Source organism: Polyodon spathula, chromosome 6, assembly GCF_017654505.1.
Source record: "Polyodon spathula isolate WHYD16114869_AA chromosome 6, ASM1765450v1, whole genome shotgun sequence".
Taxonomy (NCBI): Eukaryota; Metazoa; Chordata; class Actinopteri; order Acipenseriformes; family Polyodontidae; genus Polyodon; species Polyodon spathula.
The window spans coordinates 76,886,192-76,908,353 of NC_054539.1; the positions used below are offsets into that span (position 1 = coordinate 76,886,192).

The window sequence follows — 22,162 nt, forward strand, 5'->3', positions numbered from 1 at the left end:
TCCTGCAAATTGTATGTTACAATACTTATTTCTAATTCATTTTGTAGGCAGAGATGTCAGTAGCTGGCAATGCATTAATGTTGGTTTCAATTTTAATAACTCAATAGCCCACAAGATGTTAGCGACAAATTACTTTATAAAACTATCAACAATAATCAACAGGCCTACTGGATTAAACAAGCCTGAGGAGCTGACTGCTCTTCTCACCCAGCACAGTGTGGTTGCCTCCAGGTTAAGGCTCAAGCTATAGAAGTTATTATTGCATTAGCATTGGTCACTGGCCATGGGAATGCCATTGCCAGGCCTAAGGTCAAAAAGATCATGATGTGTGGAACATTGTAAATGATATCATTACTCATTCTTGAATAATATTGTATTATATAAAAAAACAACAACTTTAAAACAAATTATATTATAAACCAGTAACCCTAAAACAACATAACCTTAACATTGACTCTGCATACCATTCATATAATTTGCTCTAATTTGTTAATGTTCATTCAATAGTATCCATGAATACTACTGCAGGTACCTTCGTGTTTGAACAGTAAGGATGAGAAGTATCAGAGTGATCTGCGGGGCTGCTGTGTTATCAGAGTGTGTGTTGAACAGTAAGGATGAGAAGTATCAGAGTGATCTGCGGGGCTGCTGTGTTATCAGAGTGTGTGTTGGAACAGTAAGGATGAGAAGTATCAGAGTGATCTGCGGGGCTGCTGTGTTATCAGAGTGTGTGTTTGAACAGTAAGGATGAGAAGTATCAGAGTGATCTGCGGGGCTGCTGTGTTATCAGAGTGTGTGTTGAACAGTAAGGATGAGAAGTATCAGAGTGATCTGCGGGGCTGCTGTGTTATCAGAGTGTGTGTTGAACAGTAAGGATGAGAAGTATCAGAGTGATCCGCGGGGCTGCTGTGTTATCAGAGTGTGTGTTTGAACAGTAAGGATGAGAAGTATCAGAGTGATCTGCGGGGCTGCTGTGTTATCAGAGTGTGTGTTGAACAGTAAGGATGAGAAGTATCAGAGTGATCTGCGGGGCTGCTGTGTTATCAGAGTGTGTGTTGAACAGTAAGGATGAGAAGTATCAGAGTGATCTGCGGGGCTGCTGTGTTATCAGAGTGTGTGTTGAACAGTAAGGATGAGAAGTATCAGAGTGATCTGCGGGGCTGCTGTGTTATCAGAGTGTGTGTTGAACAGTAAGGATGAGAAGTATCAGAGTGATCTGCGGGGCTGCTGTGTTATCAGAGTGTGTGTTGAACAGTAAGGATGAGAAGTATCAGAGTGATCTGCGGGGCTGCTGTGTTATCAGAGTGTGTGTTGAACAGTAAGGATGAGAAGTATCAGAGTGATCTGCGGGGCTGCTGTGTTATCAGAGTGTGTGTTGAACAGTAAGGATGAGAAGTATCAGAGTGATCTGCGGGGCTGCTGTGTTATCAGAGTGTGTGTTTGAACAGTAAGGATGAGAAGTATCAGAGTGATCTGCGGGGCTGCTGTGTTATCAGAGTGTGTGTTTGAACAGTAAGGATGAGAAGTATCAGAGTGATCTGCGGGGCTGCTGTGTTATCAGAGTGTGTGTTGAACAGTAAGGATGAGAAGTATCAGAGTGATCTGCGGGGCTGCTGTGTTATCAGAGTGTGTGTTGAACAGTAAGGATGAGAAGTATCAGAGTGATCTGCGGGGCTGCTGTGTTATCAGAGTGTGTGTTGGAACAGTAAGGATGAGAAGTATCAGAGTGATCTGCGGGGCTGCTGTGTTATCAGAGTGTGTGTTGTGAACAGTAAGGATGAGAAGTATCAGAGTGATCTGCAGGGCTGCTGTGTTATCAGAGTGTGTGTTGGAACAGTAAGGATGAGAAGTATCAGAGTGATCTGCGGGGCTGCTGTGTTATCAGAGTGTGTGTTGGAACAGTAAGGATGAGAAGTATCAGAGTGATCTGCAGGGCTGCTGTGTTATCAGAGTGTGTGTTGAACAGTAAGGATGAGAAGTATCAGAGTGATCTGCGGGGCTGCTGTGTTATCAGAGTGTGTGTTGGAACAGTAAGGATGAGAAGTATCAGAGTGATCTGCAGGGCTGCTGTGTTATCAGAGTGTGTGTTGAACAGTAAGGATGAGAAGTATCAGAGTGATCTGGGGGGCTGCTGTGTTATCAGAGTGTGTGTTGAACAGTAAGGAGCCACACAGAGGAATCTGTCTTGTGCTCACCTTGTCTCGGCTCTTGCAGCACTGACATTCACAAAGAAAGCAGTACTGCTTCTTCAGCTGTGTCTGTCGCTCCAGGGCAGGCACCAATACATCAATATAGCTGACAGTGAGCTGGAGAAGAGAGGCAGACAATGGAAGCAGGAATCAAATTGGACTAATTGGTTAGGCATTTTCATCTTTTCAAATCTAGTTCATTTCCAGATTTTTCATTCAAGAAATATTGTGTTTCTTAACTGGTCCAGTGTAGGTATATACAACATAGCTCACAAAGTATTGTAATCTTTTGTAAGTCTTTTTGTTCTGTATGATTGGTGATAGGAGGCCAGCCATGTGCAAAGAGATGAAGAACAGATGCTGTATATATCCATTATTAAGTGATATGTGTTGAAAATAACACAACATGTTGATTATAGACATTGATTTTGTAAAATATCTGGTTTAACACAGCAGTGTGTCTTTAGAAAAACACATTTAACAAAAAAAACTGCGTGGTATGATTGTACTAAAATACAATGTAATTATAATGACACCTTTTTTAATTAAGCAGAGTAAAGCAAATTATTTTCCAACTACAGCTTCTTGACTTGTCCTGCTGAACTATTCCAGTATGAAAAGCTCCAGTCCCTCTTTTACTTCTTATTAAACCTGCTGCAGCACAGACATGACCAGGGCCTGGTTAAAGTAAAGCAACTGTAAATACTGTAGAAAACAGTCCTGTAATTGGAAACAGCAGTAGGAGGACTGGAGCAAGCAAGATAAAATCCCTCTTTCAATGGCACATTTATTAAGTACATCTATGATTTATTAGCTTATCAGGCATCTGGCCCACCCCCTGAGAAATGTAGCTGCATCTATCATCCACCCCATGATAGGTCAATGATGGGCTGGAATATGAATAAATCATTAGAATAATATGGAGCCACGGTTGATAGCACGGCGCTGTTAGTGGCTGAGACTGTTAGTTGCAGGGGTCACTTATATTAACCTCCAGACCGCCTCAGGCATGTTTCACGGCATTTTCATCAGGAATTTCAGTCTCCAAGGCTAATATTTCTATTTGTTGCAACATGTCAAATGGTTTGTGATGCCATCTATTATTAAATACTTATTAATATGTTATATATAACACACACACACACACACACACACACACATATATATATATATATATATATATATATATATATATATATATATATATATATATATATATATATGCTGTTCTAATCAGGTGTGTTATTTGCCTGTTTTATGAAACTATTCAATAAAACTCCCAGACACAAATGGACAACAACAGCACTGCATTAGTTTAGTCGGTCCCGTCTGGTATGCAGAACAGACTCTCTCCAAATGGGGACTTACAGGTAGTATGGGCATTGCGTCACTTTGCTGTGCCACCAATGAATATTGAGAAATACTCTGGGGATAATACCCTGGGGACAGCAGCTCACCTGAGCTTCAGCGACCCAGACTCATCAAGTGCCCGGTGAATATGCTTTCTCAATCAAGGGCTTTGGCTAATGAAGAGTTTGCCATTTCTTGCAAATGCAGTGGTGTGTTTGCAACACTTCCTCCTACCTCGTGTGTGGCAGTGGGATTCAATATTTCTATAGGACAATGAAATATGCTAGACGTGTATTTTGTTGTATTAACACCAGTTATTCTTCTTCAATTCAACTGTTGATTATTATAACAAATCATTCCCCCCAAACACTGAAAGCACACACACACACCCTAGCTCGCTTTAATAGATCCTGAGCATACATTGGTGTTACACAGTAAGCAGGAGAGCGGGCAGTCAATGTGTTGAAGAGCTCCAGATGTATTCAGTAGCTTAACATCACAAAAACACTTTAAACGTGCTGCTCGGAAGCACGACTTCACCACAACAAGAGCTTTGTTGAAAGCAGAAAAGGCTCTGAATGAATGCTGGTTGTTACCTCTTCCTCGGGCTGGATCTCCTTCACTGCGTGGAGAAGGAGATGTCTGCCTTCAAACACGATCACACAGTTTGGGTCACAGTCATGGTTCAGCAGAGACATGCTAGTGGAACAAATGAAGGACGACTCATATTAGTATATTCTTTAGGGATCCACAGATTCACACAGTTACCAGTGCACAATAAGCACCAGTGTAGACAACTCTGAAATATCATGTCATCCTTTTCCAAGTGTGCTGTGTTTCAGAAGAAACTCTTCCTTTTCTAAGTGTGCTGTGTTTCAGAAGAAGCTCTTCTTTTTCTAAGTGTGCTGTGTTTCAGAAGGAGCTCTTCCTTTTCTAAGTGTGCTGTGTTTCAGAAGAAGCTCTTCCTTTCCTAAGTGTGCTGTGTTTCAGAAGAAGCTCTTCCTTTTCTAAGTGTGTTGTATTTCAGAAGCTCTTCCTTTTCTAAGTGTGCTGTGTTTCAGAAGGAGCTCTTCCTTTTCTAAGTGTGCTGTGTTTCAGAAGAAGCTCTTCCTTTTCTAAGTATGCTGTGTTTCAGAAGGAGCTCTTCCTTTTCTAAGTGTGCTGTGTTTCAGAAAAGCTCTTCCTTTTCTAAGTGTGCTGTGTTTCAGAAGGAGCTCTTCCTTTTCTAAGTGTGCTGTGTTTCAGAAAAGCTCTTCCTTTTCTAAGTGTGCTGTGTTTCAGAAGGAGCTCTTCCTTTTCTAAGTGTGCTGTGTTTCAGAAGAAGCTCTTCCTTTTCTAAGTATGCTGTGTTTCAGAAGGAGCTCTTCCTTTTCTAAGTGTGCTGTGTTTCAGAAGGAGCTCTTCCTTTTCTAAGTGTGTTGTGTTTCAGAAGGAGCTCTTCCTTTTCTGTGCTGTGTTTCAGAAGGAGCTCTTTTCTTTCTAAGTGTGCTGTGTTTCAGAAGAAGCTTTTCCTTTTCTAAGTGTGCTGTGTTTCAGAAGGAGCTCTTCCTTTTCTAAGTGTGCTGTGTTTCAGAAGAAGCTTTTCCTTTTCTAAGTGTGCTGTGTTTCAGAAGAAGCTCTTCCTTTTCTAAGTGTGCTGTGTTTCAGAAGAAGCTTTTCCTTTTCTAAGTGTGCTGTGTTTCAGAAGGAGCTCTTTCTTTTCTAAGTGTACTGTGTTTCAGAAGAAGCTCTTCCTTTTCTGTAATTCAAATATAAACCAATGCACACTCTACTGTCCAATTCGAATGCAGTAAACATTAATTTTACACTTAGTTCTATCCAATCATAAACCTACAATTTACTATTAAGGAAAAACTAAAGTAAATCACGTACAAGTTCCAATATGGTAATTTTTTGGATAACTGAGTCTTAAATGAAGCAATGATCAAAAGTGCCATGTTATTGGGGTTGATATTGTCCCCAAAGTACAGGGCAACCTTGAATTGTAGTCTTAGGGAATCTATCACACTTTGGGGTTTCACATCTGGCTTTTCATTTTGGATTTAATGAACAGGCAGCATACACAGTACTGCCTCGAAGTTTATTCTCTATATATTAAAAGGTATTTTTTTCATCCAAACTTTTCATAAAATATAAAAGAGTAGTCAACAAGTTAAAAAACAACAATATAACTGGAAAAGGGAACAATCTGTAAAAAGTTTTATTCCAGGGGGAATAATGTAAGGGGACTATAATGAAAAATACAATTACAAACAAAAGGAGGCCATTTGTAAATGTGCTGACACGAAAGATCACCACAGTCTAATAGAATCACAGAACCCACAGTCTAATAGAATCACACTGTGTAACAACTATGAAGCTAATAGTTCAAAGATTTATTTTTTTATCGAATCTGCGTCTGCAAATTAGGTCACTGCAGTTAACGAAGCGTTAACAACTAACCTAATTTAAACAGTCTCAAATGAAAAAAAGAGAAACTTCTATCCCTGCCACTCATTTGGACTCTAAGGAGCTGTAGAAAATAGGCAACAATTGATGTGATCTGCACTAAAACCCTCAGGGTTAACTCTGCAGAAGTGTGAACTAAAGAAGACTGAGGTCCTGGATCCACAGTGAACTGGACCATAACAAATTATCACAACAAAAATATAAGAACTGGTAAGTTTGTGTTTCCTGAGAGTATTAGCTGTAGTGATTGATGTGAAGCCTCCTTTAGTCTATTGTAAATGTAAAATATATACTGTTTATAAATGAACTCTAACTTGCTTATTTCTTTATGGTCTGGTGAACATGACACAGTAGCACTACCTGTCCCAAAGAACCTGTCCCAGCACTGAAAAGCCACCTGTGATAAAGCCCCAGTGTCCTGCTTTTCTATTTGAAATGGTCTCTTTGATGTGTTTGTTTTCAGTTTTAATTCATACCTGTCAGAATTTGTATGAGAAGTGCAGCAAAAGTAAATGCTGAAAGTCTATGAAGTCCTGGCAGGTGAAAGTCACCTTCCACAAGGTGTAGCTCAATAAATAGTGTAGATGTATAATGAGCTGAAAGAACGGCACGTCTCTGTGAAGTAACGTGCGAAATGTGGTGGAGTTTTTTTGAGAAGGGTCATGTTTTTGTAACGGTTCCTGGTGCAATTATGCACTGTCAGAGTGATGTGGTATACGGCCCACTAACTTACACACACATTATATATCAATAAATATATAGACAGAGAACTACTTCCAAATGCAATGAAAAGTGGTTGAGAGTACAATAATCTGGGGTTGTATGGACCCTGTCTGTCTCTGATTTCTGCCCTGTTTGTCACACAATTTTACATGAATCTATGGCCTGCCTGCCTGCCCGCCCTCCCTTTGCAGTAAGTGTCTCTTTCTGTCACAGCTGATGTGAGGCAGTGATATGCGCTGTAATGAAAGAATCAGACCGAACACAGCATCGCCTGTTTTATGCAGGATGTTCTTCTCAATGGAGAAATGCAGCTGCTAATGTAGATACTTTTTGTTAAATGCATATGTATATATTTACATATCAGTGAATAAAACCGTTTTTAGTATATTAATGTTGACAGTCTATACATTACCAGGACCTGAAAACTTATCAATTCATCTCAACCTGTCAGATACTGTCAGTCGCCAAAAGAAATAATAATCATGCATAATAATTTACATATGTGTGTTTATATATACAGTGTTTAACGTGATTTAAATTACATTAAAACAATGAATGCTCATATCTAGACTGATTACAGAGTAGCATAACACATTTATGGATCTGTCAAAAGAAACTGATCTATATGTCAGCAAGCCAGAACAACAAAAATGTCTAATGACTACTATCATTTTTTATACAATTATTATTATTATTATTATTATGAATAACAATGATACATATACATTAAAGGAAACTGATAAGAAAATACGCAGTATAATTTTAAATACATTAAGGTAAGTAATAACTGGACTTTTCTATATAATTCTGTGTAAAGAAATATAAAACTATGAAGAAGGGGCAACAATATAATGTTTTTTTTTTTATGCTAGATTGCTTTTTTGGATAATAATAATAATAATAATGTCACTTATATAGAGCTCTTCAAGCAACATTCCAGGGCACTTTACAAAAGAAATATAAAAAAGCCTGTGTCTAATTGTGACAAAGTGGTTAGCAGTGTGCAGGTGCAAGTGAGCAATTAACAGACAGACAATTATAATCCAGGTGCAATGCTGTTTAATGTTTTTATCAACAGTAAACAATAACAATGGTAATGAAGCAATACAGCAGTGTGTATTGCTTATTAGTAATCTGTGGGTTGGCCCTGAAATAATAACAGTCCCGTTTCAATTCATCCACACGTAACACATACACAAACAGAAACACCAGTCCGCAGTGTGTGCTCTAGTGCTCGTAGTGAAAATGCTGTTCTTTAGTGACAACAAAGTGCTGTGATGTTGATCTGGGTTTGGTGCTGGCCTCTGGCGACAGCTCCGGATCATGTTAGCCGTCCAAATACTTACAAACAGTTTTATTAGGGACAAACAAAACACTCACATTTCACAGCACAGGTTCTCCTTTTGGTCATTTAACATAACCATTCACAAAGGAACAGATCACATCACTACGTCCCCTTTTTGTAACTTCACCTACAACCCCTTGATCAACAAACGCATCCGCTCCTCCAATCCGCGGATGCCACGTCGTTTCCCATCCGGGTCATCGTGTTCATATACTGTAGCTTTGCCTCATTTCTAAATGGCCGACTTCCACCCAACCTTGGGAATAAACTGTTGTGCCATTTAGTCGAGGGTACTCTATTCTCTTACACAGCACCCTCGCAGGTCGAGAGGGAGATCTAACATCAATAATCATTCAATCTCCCAAAGCTCAGAGTGGAGCCGAAGGAACACTCAGCTAGATCTGCTTTTCTCATTACTCCCCCCTCCTGGGAAAAATAATCTGCATTTTGGTGGTCTTTCCCTGCACATGTACCATGTGGTACATGAAGGGCTGCAATGTCAGATACCACAGAGTTATCCGAGCATTGCTGTCCTTCATTGTGCTTAACCACTTGAGTGGGGCGTGGTGAGTGACAAGATCAAATGAATGTCCCAGCAGGTAGTATCGTAAAGAGTGAGTAGCCCATTTAATGGCTACCCTTAGAGACTGAAGGACGGCCATGATCCTAGCCAAATGCTCTCACCAGGTGGAGCTGTAAATAACCACATTGTCAATATATGCTGCCACATAGCCACGATGTGGGTGTAAAACCTGGTCAATCAGTCTCTGAAAGGCAGCGGGCGCACCATGAAGCCCAAACGGCATGGTTGTGAAATGGAACAGCCTTTCTGGTATAGAAAATGTGGTTTTCTCTCTAGAATTGTGGTTTAATGGGATCTGCCAGCATCCCTTCGTCAGATCCAGTTGAGATAAATCTAGCAGTTCAGTCTATCGAGAAGTTTGTCGACCCGAGGCATGGGGTACGCATAGAACTTGACAATAGTATTTACCTTACAGAAATCAACGCAGAAGCACTTGGTGCCGACTTTTTTGTCCACTATCATAATTGGACTGCACCCCTCACTCCTGGAAGGCTCAATCACCCCAAGTTCAAGCACGTCCCACACCTCTTTGCTCACACCACTTTGTCGACTTTTTGGGATTCAGTAAGGTCTCTCTCGCACTGTGACACCTGGGGCAGAGTTAATGGTATATGCAACAAGTTTAGTTCTGCCGGCACGTCTGAAAAAACATCACTGAACTCCTCAATGAACTTATGCAGGTCACGTTGCTGATCAGGAAGTAACTGTTTCCCCATCGAAATGTCTTTTGTGCTAGAGGTCTCTAGACCTGGGCCTAAATCATCCTCTACTTCACCTATGGTTATAAATAAGGCCTCCCTTACCTGCCGGGCTTTAACAAATTGACATGAAAAATTTCTCTTTCATCAGGAATGTCTAGATTTCATAATTCACCTTTCCTATAGCCCGAATCACTTGATATGGCTGTGATTCAGTGGAGGGAAGCAGCAGCATTACTTTGTCTCCTGGTCGAAAGGTTCAAATTCATGCATTTTTATTATAATGATGCTGTTGTCGGTGCTGAGCCAATTTGAGATCGTCCTTGGCTAGGTCAGTTTATTTTCCCTTTCTTTTTACAGCAGTTTCTAAGAGTCGCAGGGCTGAACTCTTTACTATACAGTGTGTTTCCTTCTCTTCAACCAGCAAGACAACTAAACATTCGCAGTCTCCTGATCCAGACAGGGCTTTGTGAGGAAGACAAATTGATCCTGTGGCTATCCCCTAAACAGCAACGCTACAACAAGAGCTACTCTGGCTTCTGCTTGCATACAACCAAAACAGAAATGCACTTAAGAAATGTAAATAATAATCATACAGATCCTGCATTACAACTAAAATGTGTTATTTTTCTTGCTAATTCCTGAATATAAATATTTATTTTAGTGCTGCTATATTTGCTCCTACACCAGTATCAGTACATAGTGCATAGTGTACCTACGCTATTCGTTTTTTGTTTGGGTTCCTATGGCAAGATGGCTTGCGGGTGAAACGCAGGACACAGTATTGTGAACGAAGAAGCGCTGATGCGTGGTTTATATAAAAATTTTAATACTTAACAAAACACAACACAGAACAAACAAAACAGCACGCTGGCCAAAATAAATAGACAAACAAAGCAGTGGACAAACCCCAAACAAATATCATGCTGGTCCTTCCAGCACGGGTAACAATTGTTACTATTATTTTAGATGTTCGTCTCCTTCTCTCTCCTGTATTCCATCACAGACACACCAACCCCGACACGAAGAACTGTGACTCTTAAGCAGCTGTGCTGGGACTTGATTGATAATCATTCAATCTGGCCCCGGCACAGTCTGCATATGAAATGATTTTGACTTCCCCCATGCCCACATACCAACATACATTTGAGCTCATCCATGTTACATAACCCACACTATACAAAATAACCCAATACACCCAGGGGCAGGGGTATTCCGTCACAGTTCCATACACTTCTCAGTAAAATACCGGCATGCTCCAGTGTGCAATTGTATTCTTTTAAATGCATTGTTCAATTCATTTTGTTTCTATTTGTAATGGACAAAATGTATATGATTCATTATTGAGAGCAGCATTTATTAGAGAGCAGCGACTATTACAAATCTGACATCTGAGTATGGTGCTTATTCAAGGGCGGCGGTAATTCAAAATAATACAGTACTAGATAAAGTAGAATCACCCAGCTACAGTCATCCCACCAGCTAATGTACTAACAAACAGAATAACCCGAACAAAGCACTACTTACAACGTGCAAAAATGTGTTGCATATATTCCATTTCCATACTTGGATTGCTCTGGGTCTGGGTCTGCTTAACAGTCTGCCCGGGTTGCTTCAGCAGAGATGCTGCTCTAAAACAAGACCACGATAGCTGCTCAACTGCGCTCATGCAGGTGTGCACTGTTTTGAAAACGACACCCACCATCTTGTTTTCCAATAACCCCTTTGGTAACTCTTCTTTTGAAAACACAGTTAGCTCCTCACTAATTATTTAAAAAGACATGTTCAGAACTCACTGCCCTCCCATTGCCGGTCTTTTTATTTTGCTGTTCTTTTGCTCATCTGGTGGGTCTCATCTATCAAAGCTTAAGGGATGTGTCCTATATAACGAACTGAATACTGTAGGGTTCTACATCATTTTTATAGCATAAATACATGGATTCCCAGCCTTTTTCAACCTAATATGTATTAATCAGGCCATGCATGCTGTGGGATTCTAATTCATTTCTGTCACTCTACGATTGTGCAGCAGTAGCAATGCTGCCCAAATAACTCAAGTCACATACAGTAGCATCAAATGAATGTCTTCTCAGCGTCGACAGCTTTAATAAGCAAGCTATTCTGAAACAGAACCCATTGAAGGTACATCCTTGGAAATGTGTCTCGAGGGACAGACACCGTGAGATGGCCTGTCATCGAAGCGCTTGCTAGCTGTTACATATAGTATGGAGGCTGCAAGCAGCGGCCCATCAGTGATGCCATTTCATGCTTCCCCAGATTTATAGCCAGGTTTATTGTTTATTGTTTATTGATCTACACACGATAGCAGAATTGTATTTTTGTCACAAAAACAACATTGATCATAAAGGAACCTTGGTTCCAATTATTAGCATCAGTACGTGATGACTTTTTAAATGCATTTATCATCTGAAATAACCCTAATAGCCAGCCATGAGTTAATTAATCTATGCAGTTGTTTTTTATTAGTGATGGGTCGTTTGATTAGGCAGGTACTTATGTAACAGATCACTGATGAAATGGTAGCCAATTCAATCGACTAAAAATGAAATGGATTTTCTGTTTTAACTTTGAACAGTTAATACAATGCAAGCAATATTCTGATGTTTTTCTAATAACTAAGTTTACATGTGCCTGCCTGCATTATAAACACCCACTCTCTTCAAGCAGCACACAATTATCATATGTTTGTGTCTCTTCACGTTATAATTGAAGGAAGGTGAATGCATATTTAATGGGACCAGAAGCAAATACGAGTAGCTGGTACACCCCTAACGAGGGGTTTGTGTTGGTATAGAGTCCACTGAAGCGTATTAAATACATTTAGAGGCGTTGGTAACTTCAATGACATTATTTATTATTATTAACCCTAGTGCCCCCACTGCAACATGGAGGTATTATATTATTAATAATTTGCTGCTAATGTTCCTAATTATATTTTGAGTTGCTTAGCAACCAGTGGTGTCACTGGCAATTCAAAACAAACACTGAAAAGTCAAGGCTTTTTCTTGGCAAGTCAGCACTGATCTATCGGTTTAATGTTATTTTACTTATTGCAAGGATAGAGGTACATTTCAATGAAGTGAAAAAGAACATGTTTTTACTTTAAAAAAAAAAAAATTACATTGCAGGTTAAAGGTTGTTTTACTTTTCGGCGGTGAAACAAAACAACACCCTAAAGCCCCTTAGAGTAAACGTACGCTGCAACGACTTTAGAGGCTTCGTGCAACGATTCAGAGTGCGAGTCAGACAGGGTTCAATAACAGCAGCACAGAGAGGGTTCAGAGTGCGAGTCAGACAGGGTTCAATAACAGCAGCACAGAGAGGGTTCAGAGTGCGAGTCAGACAGGGTTCAATAACAGCAGCACAGAGAGGGTTCAGTGTGCGAGTCAGACAGGGTTCAATAACAGCAGCACAGAGAGGGTTCAGAGTGCGAGTCAGACAGGGTTCAATAACAGCAGCACAGAGAGGGTTCAGAGTGCGAGTCAGACAGGGTTCAATAACAGCAGCACAGAGAGGGTTCAGAGTGCGAGTCAGACAGGGTTCAATAACAGCAGCACAGAGAGGGTTCAGAGTGCGAGTCAGGCAGGGTGAGTCAGACAGGGTTCAATAACAGCAGCACAGAGAGGGTTCAGAGTGCGAGTCAGACAGGGTTCAATAACAGCAGCACAGAGAGGGTTCAGAGTGCGAGTCAGACAGGGTTCAATAACAGCAGCACAGAGAGGGTTCAGAGTGCGAGTCAGACAGGGTTCAATAACAGCAGCACAGAGAGGGTTCAGAGTGCGAGTCAGACAGGGTTCAATAACAGCAGCACAGAGAGGGTTCAGAGTGCGAGTCAGACAGGGTTCAATAACAGCAGCACAGAGAGGGTTCAGAGTGCGAGTCAGACAGGGTTCAATAACAGCAGCACAGAGAGGGTTCAGAGTGCAGAGGGTTCAGCACAGGGTTCAATAACAGCAGCACAGAGAGGGTTCAGAGTGCGAGTCAGACAGGGTTCAATAACAGCAGCACAGAGAGGGTTCAGAGTGCGAGTCAGGCAGGGTTCAATAACAGCAGCACAGAGAGGGTTCAGTCAGTGCGAGTCAGACAGGGTTCAATAACAGCAGCACAGAGAGGGTTCAGAGTGCGAGTCAGACAGGGTTCAATAACAGCAGCACAGAGAGGGTTCAGAGTGCGAGTCAGACAGGGTTCAATAACAGCAGCACAGAGAGGGTTCAGAGTGCGAGTCAGACAGGGTTCAATAACAGCAGCACAGAGAGGGTTCAGAGTGCGAGTCAGACAGGGTTCAATAACAGCAGCACAGAGAGGGTTCAGAGTGCGAGTCAGACAGGGTTCAATAACAGCAGCACAGAGAGGGTTCAGAGTGCGAGTCAGACAGGGTGCAGCACAGAGAGGGTTCAGAGTGCGAGTCAGACAGGGTTCAATAACAGCAGCACAGAGAGGGTTCAGAGTGCGAGTCAGACAGGGTTCAATAACAGCAGCACAGAGAGGGTTCAGAGTGCGAGTCAGACAGGGTTCAATAACAGCAGCACAGAGAGGGTTCAGAGTGCGAGTCAGACAGGGTTCAATAACAGCAGCACAGAGAGGGTTCAGAGTGCGAGTCAGGCAGGGTTCAATAACAGCAGCACAGTAACAGCAGCACAGAGAGGGTCAGAGTGCGAGTCAGACAGGGTTCAATAACAGCAGCACAGAGAGGGTTCAGAGTGCGAGTCAGACAGGGTTCAATAACAGCAGCACAGAGAGGGTTCAGAGTGCGAGTCAGACAGGGTTCAATAACAGCAGCACAGAGAGGGTTCAGAGTGCGAGTCAGACAGGGTTCAATAACAGCAGCACAGAGAGGGTTCAGAGTGCGAGTCAGACAGGGTTCAATAACAGCAGCACAGAGAGGGTTCAGAGTGCGAGTCAGACAGGGTTCAATAACAGCAGCACAGAGAGGGTTCAGAGTGCGAGTCAGACAGGGTTCAATAACAGCAGCACAGAGAGGGTTCAGAGTGCGAGTCAGACAGGGTTCAATAACAGCAGCACAGAGAGGGTTCAGAGTGCGAGTCAGACAGGGTTCAATAACAGCAGCACAGAGAGGGTTCAGAGTGCGAGTCAGACAGGGTTCAATAACAGCAGCACAGAGAGGGTTCAGAGTGCGAGTCAGACAGGGTTCAATAACAGCAGCACAGAGAGGGTTCAGAGTGCGAGTCAGACAGGGTTCAATAACAGCAGCACAGAGAGGGTTCAGAGTGCGAGTCAGACAGGGTTCAATAACAGCAGCACAGAGAGGGTTCAGAGTGCGAGTCAGACAGGGTTCAATAACAGCAGCACAGAGAGGGTTCAGAGTGCGAGTCAGACAGGGTTCAATAACAGCAGCACAGAGAGGGTTCAGAGTGCGAGTCAGACAGGGTTCAATAACAGCAGCACAGAGAGGGTTCAGAGTGCGAGTCAGACAGGGTTCAATAACAGCAGCACAGAGAGGGTTCAGAGTGCGAGTCAGACAGGGTTCAATAACAGCAGCACAGAGAGGGTTCAGAGTGCGAGTCAGACAGGGTTCAATAACAGCAGCACAGAGAGGGTTCAGAGTGCGAGTCAGACAGGGTTCAATAACAGCAGCACAGAGAGGGTTCAGAGTGCGAGTCAGACAGGGTTCAATAACAGCAGCACAGAGAGGGTCAGAGTGCGAGTCAGAGTGCGAGTCAGACAGGGTTCAATAACAGCAGCACAGAGAGGGTTCAGAGTGCGAGTCAGACAGGGTTCAATAACAGCAGCACAGAGAGGGTTCAGAGTGCGAGTCAGACAGGGTTCAATAACAGCAGCACAGAGAGGGTTCAGAGTGCGAGTCAGACAGGGTTCAATAACAGCAGCACAGAGAGGGTTCAGAGTGCGAGTCAGACAGGGTTCAATAACAGCAGCACAGAGAGGGTTCAGAGTGCGAGTCAGACAGGGTTCAATAACAGCAGCACAGAGAGGGTTCAGAGTGCGAGTCAGACAGGGTTCAATAACAGCAGCACAGAGAGGGTTCAGAGTGTGAGTCAGACAGGGTTCAATAACAGCAGCACAGAGAGGGTTCAGAGTGTGAGTCAGACAGGGTTCAATAACAGCAGCACAGAGAGGGTTCAGAGTGCGAGTCAGACAGGGTTCAATAACAGCAGCACAGAGAGGGTTCAGTGTGTGAGTCAGACAGGGTTCAATAACAGCAGCACAGAGAGGGTTCAGAGTGCGAGTCAGACAGGGTTCAATAACAGCAGCACAGAGAGGGTTCAGAGTGTGAGTCAGAGTGCAAGGTTCAATAACAGCAGCACAGAGAGGGTTTAGTGTGCGAGCCAGACAGGGTGTGTCGTATTTTGACAGGATAATGAGCTTTAGCCGTTCATAGTGAACCAAAACAAAAAAAAGAAAAAAGAAATTATAAAAAGATTATGATGGACATATTTAGCTAAAAAAACTGAAATACAATCTAATTTGAAACCTTTATTCCAAACAACACCCTCCAAAACCTCTTTATGGATCATCCAGCATTTTTTCTAAACCTACTCTTTCAGTTTTTTAAACAGACTATATTTGGCCTTTCCTGAAAACAGCCGGAATGTTAAAAGTAATCTTAACATTCAACCTGTATAATGTTCAAAGCCATCAAAGATCACTGTTAAATATAATCAAAGCATCCACTTTTAAAAGGCCAAACCACTTTTAAAAGCAGCTACAGTAATCAAACCATCTTCCCTGACATAATGCTCGCAGTTACTTCGTGAACCCCACTAATATAAGGCTTTTATAAAAGCTGCACAGCCAAAACTAAAGGTGAATGTCTCCAGTCTGGCTTCTGCATACAATATCTAGGCCCTGAACACCACAAAACACTTGGTTACAGCTGTAACAATGATTCTCCTTGGAACAGTAATTCCCATTACATAGGTAGTTCCTCATTGAACAAACCTTTTAGTTTGTTCAGAGTACATAAGAATCCCTGAAGGCTGATGGAGGCTGGTCTTCCCATTCTTTTCATTTGTCTTTGGCGCAGCTGGTTATGAATGTTAATATTCTTTAGAGATCTCTTACTTAGACCAGGTATGCTCACCTAGCCCACAGTTCTAGAACCGTACTTGCTAATTGTTGAATGTTCTTTTGGTAGACCAATGTAATCTGTATGAAGGCCGTGGCAGCTCCATCACAGCTTCCAGACAGTGAGGAGCTCCATCACAGCTTCCAGACAGTGAGGCACTCCATCACAGCTTCCAGACAGTGAGGAGCTCCATCACAGCTTCCAGGCAGTGAGGAGCTCCATCACAGCTTCCAGACAGTGAGGCGCTCCATCACAGCTTCCAGACAGTGAGGAGCTCCATCACAGCTTCCAGACAGTGAGGAGCTCCATCACAGCTTCCAGACAGTGAGGAGCTCCATCACAGATTCCAGACAGCGAGGCGCTCCATCACAGATACCAGACAGCGAGGAGCTCCATCACAGATACCAGACAGAGAGGAGCTCCATCACAGATACCAGACAGAGAGGAGCTCCATCACAGATACCAGACAGAGAGGAGCTCCATCACAGATACCAGACAGTGAGGAGCTCCATCACAGCTTCCAGACAGTGAGGAGCTCCATCACAGCTTCCAGACAGTGAGGAGCTCCATCACAGCTTCCAGACAGTGAGGAGCTCCATCACAGCTTCCAGACAGTGAGGAGCTCCATCACAGCTTCCAGACAGTGAGGAGCTCCATCACAGCTTCCAGACAGTGAGGAGCTCCATCACAGCTTCCAGACAGTGAGGAGCTCCATCACAGCTTCCAGACAGTGAGGAGCTCCATCACAGCTTCCAGACAGTGAGGAGCTCCATCACAGCTTCAGACAGTGACAGATTCCAGAGGAGCTCCATCACAGCTTCCAGACAGTGAGGAGCTCCATCACAGCTTCCAGACAGTGAGGAGCTCCATCACAGCTTCCAGACAGTGAGGAGCTCCATCACAGCTTCCGGACAGCGAGGAGCTCCATCACAGCTTCCGGACAGCGAGGAGCTCCATCACAGCTTCCGGACAGCGAGGAGCTCCATCACAGCTTCCGGACAGCGAGGAGCTCCATCACAGCTTCCGGACAGCGAGGAGCTCCATCACAGCTTCCGGACAGCGAGGAGCTCCATCACAGATTCCGGACAGCGAGGAGCTGCATCAAAGATTCCAGACAGCGAGCAGCTCTATCAAAGATTCCAGACAGCGAGCAGCTCTATCAAAGATTCCAGACAGCGAGCAGCTCTATCAAAGATTCCAGACAGCGAGCAGCTCTATCAAAGATTCCAGACAGCGAGCAGCTCTATCAAAGATTCCAGACAGCGAGCAGCTCTTCGACAGGCTAGTAATGTTCATGCACATCACACTTAAATGGCCTCTAGCTTTTGCTCGCAATGATTCATCTGCACTAGCACTGCATTGCTATATTTGGATGTGTCTGTCATATGTAGGGCTGCCACCTGGCCCCATAATTCAGGAAAACTTTGGGATGGGACAGCGGTTTGAAGTTGCCCTTAAACTGAAAGAAATAAACAGGTGAATTGAGGTCTAAACACTTGCTTAATTTATACTGCTTCTTAATTATCTGAATCATTGTGACAATACAAAACTAACAAAATAAAAAAAGCATCTCGAATAAAAATGTGTTTAGGCTTATTCAAGATACTAATTTTGCAAAATAAACAAGTATTTCAGTCATCAGTCTTTAAAAGCTATTTATATCCTTTTAATTAGTAATATATAGCCCTAATTTACACTGACTGTCCCAATTAAATAATAACACTGACCAGTGTTCAGGCTGTCTGGTGTCAGGAATAGTGAACAGCTGCCCAGTATTAATGATCTGAGCGGGAGAAGGTGATATACTATTAGAAACTATAAAGAAACTTTAAAATATATATTTTCAAAACTATTGATAAAATAAATAAATATTGAAGATGTTACTTATTTAATTTGTTAAAAGCTATTGTCATGCTGCCTTGAGATAATTAATCAACAGAACCAATTCAGCAAAGGTTTAGCGCTCAATTTACATGTTGATTTCCTTCAGTTTAAAGGCAGCTTCAGAATCTTGTTCTGTCTCGCAGAGTTCTGGAATTATTGTCCAGGTGGCAACCGGACTGTCATATGTGGAGAAAGTACAGTATGTTGTTTTAAGGGGTTTTGTCAGTTTAAACAGTCATTACTGTGATTGAAGGTTTGTGTTTTGCATGAATCTTACCTGGGATAGAGTCCAACGCCAACTTCCTGCATCTCTCCATCGCTGATGGTGAAACAGTTGCAGGTGATCTGTGTAAAAAAGGTAAGATCCCAGTGTTACCTGACACTGACAATAGGAAATCCAGTGATTTCATTCTGAATATTACCAGACACTGACAACGAGAAATCCAGTGATTTCATTCTGAATGTTACCAGACACTGACAATGGGAAATCCAGTGATTTCATTCTGAATGTTACCAGACACTGACAACGGGAAATCCAGTGATTTCATTCTGAATGTTACCAGACACTGACAACGGGAAATCCAGTGATTTCATTCTGAATGTAACCAGACACTGACAACGAGAAATCCAGTGATTTCATTCTGAATGTTACCAGACACTGACAACGGGAAATCCAGTGATTTCATTCTGAATGTTACCAGACCCTGACAACGAGAAATCCAATGATTTCATTCTGAATGTTACCAGACCCTGCAACGGGAAATCCAGTGATTTCATTCTGAATGTTACCAGACACTGACAATGGGAAATCCAGTGATTTCATTCTGAATGTTACCAGACACTGACAACGGGAAATCCAGTGATTTCATTTTGAATGTTACCAGACCCTGACAACGAGAAATCCAGTGATTTCATTCTGAATGTTACCAGACCCTGCAACGGGAAATCCAGTGATTTCATTCTGAATGTTACCAGACACTGACAATGGGAAATCCAGTGATTTCATTCTGAATGTTACCAGACACTGACAACGGGAAATCCAGTGATTTCATTCTTGGTTGTTCATGAACATGTGCTTCTACTGCAGACAGAGCTGGAGCATGGATTCCTCCAGCCTGCAATCATTATCATTTAAATTGGACTTGTTTACTACCTTCTCCAAAAAGCAGTTTCTTCAGTAGTGTGGTTTGTCATGACTCCTGGCATATTAGCGGGTTTGTTGAATTAGTTCAGTTTTGGCTCAGAACTCCCAGTAACTGTAGTGTGTCAAAATGAGAATTTTCCGACTAGTTTAAATGTATCTCACCCTATATAGTCGCTTGCATTGTGCATATGTTAACACCTTAACTCAGTAAACCTACAATTGGACTTCTGTCACTGAATTAATAACAAAATCAGTAACTGTTTCCTAATGAACATAAAGAACGTCAAATTGTGAGAGGGCAGACTGATTTCCATGGGGCTCTTTTCCAGGTTCTATAATGCATCAACACGCACTGCTATTGTGTATTTATTTCATCGGCTATTATAATTTCAAAGAGCAGACATGCAAGTAACTGAATGAGATATGAATGATTTATTAGACGCTGCATATGCAATTCTGCCACCACATTTAAACTGGATATTATTGCTGCGCCCAGCCCAGGACAAGCAGGTATGATAATTAACAATTTATATCAAAACTCCTGTAAATTACATGCCAACGCATGGGGGACAAAAACAACTTAATTTCTACCTATTGTTTTGCCAGACAGTATGTAAGTGGATACACACTTGAATTCTTGTTTTCTTTTAGTGTAGGTGTGTATCTGTAAACATGGATTTTCCCTGGTGCCTGTGAATAAATTCAGATACGTTAATACTAGCATGAATGTTTTACATCCCAGTAAAACATATCATAATATCACTTTGCTGCATGTATTGCAGTTATTCTTATACAATTCTAGTATAAGAATACAAAAGCGATTTGGGCACTTCACACCCAATTCTGGCTCCATGGATTGAGTGTATTTTCATCTTGAAAGAAGCCACCGCCCCCAGAAAACACACAGGGCAATGCCAAATCCAATTAGGTAGCGTGTTCCTATTAAAGTAGCCAGGTAGCACGTACACACAAAGGCACACACACACACACTGTAAAAATATTTAAGCACCATTCCCTTAAAGAAGGCTTTCTCTGAATCCCATTTGTTTCTTATCATGCTTACCCTATTACATGCCTACCCATACACAGCCAATGAAAAGCTTCCTCTGCATAGCAAGCCCTTCAGAACAGGAACCGTTAACTCCCTGGGCAGCTCCTAGCACAGGCTTACAATATCGCACACTGAAACCCCTTCAACAGAGCACAGCTTCAAGGGTTTTAATATCCCCTTACCTTTATTACAGTATCTGAGAGGTTGCTGTTACTCACATTCTTTCTGTTTTGAGAGGCTCTGTAGAAGTCTGTGATACAGCAGCTGTATCATACCAGTGGTGTGTGTGTGTGTGTGTGTGAAGTCTGTGAGAAGTCTGTGTACAGTGTGTGTGTGTGTGTCATGACCAGTGGTGTGTGTGTGTGTGTGTGTGTGTGTCAATGAGAGGTCTGTGTTACAGCAGCTGTATCATACCAGTGGTGTGTGTGTGTGTGTGTCAATGAGAAGTCTGTGTTACAGCAGCTGTATTCAATGAGTCTGGTGTGACACAGCAGCTGGTACCAAACAGTGTGTGTGTGTGTGTGTGTGTGTGTGTGTGTGTGTGTGACAGCAGCTGTATCACAGCAGTGGCGTGTGTACCAGTGGGTGTGTGTGTGTGTGTGTGTATGAGAGGTCTGTCCATTAGTATGGTTACAACCAGCTGTATCACACACACAGTGGTTACTCTTGTGTGTGTCAACAATAGACACTGTGTTACAGCATAGCTGTAACACACACAGTTACCAGTGTGTGTGTTGTGTCAATGAGAAACAATGTCGTACAGCAGTGTATCATGGTGGTGTATGTGTGTGTGTGTGTGTGTGTGTCAATGAGAAGTGTGTGTGTGTCAGGTCTGTGTTACAGCAGCTGTATCATACCAGTGGTGTGTGTGTGTGTCAATGAGAAGTCTGTGTTACAGCAGCTGTATCATATCAGTGGTGTGTGTGTGTGTCAATGAGAAGTCTATGTTACAGCAGCTGTATCATATCAGTGGTGTGTGTGTGTGTGTGTCATATCAATGAGAAGTGTCAATGAGAAGTCTGTGTTACAGCAGCTGTATCATACCAGTGGTGTGTGTGTGTGTGTGTCAATGAGAAGTCTGTGGTACAGCAGCTGTATCATACCAGTGTGTGTGTGTGTGTGTGTGTGTGTGTGTGTGTCAATGAGAAGTCTGTGGTACAGCAGCTGTATCATACCAGTGTGTGTGTGTGTGTGTCAATGAGTGTCTGTGTGTATCATATCAGTGTGTGTGTGTGTGTATGTGTCAATGAGAAGTCTGTGGTACAGCAGCTGTATCATACCAGTGGTGTGTGTGTGTGTGTGTGTCAATGAGAAGTCTGTGTGTACAGCAGCTGTATCATACCAGTGGTGTGTGTGTGTGTGTGTCAATGAGAAGTCTGTGTTACAGCAGCTGTATCATACCAGTGTGTGTGTGTGTGTCAATGAGAAGTCTGAAGTGTGTGTGTGTGTGTGTGTCAATGTGTGTGTGTGTGTCAGTGTCACTCGTGGTCATGACAGTACCACAGACACACACACACCACACAGTCTGTATGAACACCATGTCGTCGACACTGTGTGGTCCCGTGTGTGTGTGTGTGTGAGTCAATGAGAATGTGTGTCACGTCGAAGTCTATGGTACCACCACACATCATACCAGGGTACTGTCAGTGTGTCGTGAGCTGCATAGTAGTCCCACACCCCA

General features: G+C 42.5%; 1 protein-coding gene across 2 annotated transcripts in view; it reads right to left on the reverse strand.

The window, feature by feature from the left end:
* The window catches only part of LOC121317655 (histone-lysine N-methyltransferase SMYD3-like), a 161,831-nt gene that overhangs the window by 35,821 nt on the left and 103,848 nt on the right, over positions 1-22,162 (reverse strand). Inside the window, exons 2-4 of one of the 2 annotated variants that reach the window (XM_041253822.1) lie at positions 18,564-18,631; positions 4,136-4,238; positions 2,196-2,306 (exon numbers count right to left, since the gene is read on the reverse strand). In XM_041253822.1, coding sequence (XP_041109756.1) covers positions 2,196-2,306; positions 4,136-4,238; positions 18,564-18,595 — 246 coding nt within the window. In that variant the 5' untranslated portion in view covers positions 18,596-18,631. The remainder of the gene's footprint in view (positions 1-2,195; positions 2,307-4,135; positions 4,239-18,563; positions 18,632-22,162) is intronic. The other variant, XM_041253824.1, reaches the window with a different exon arrangement.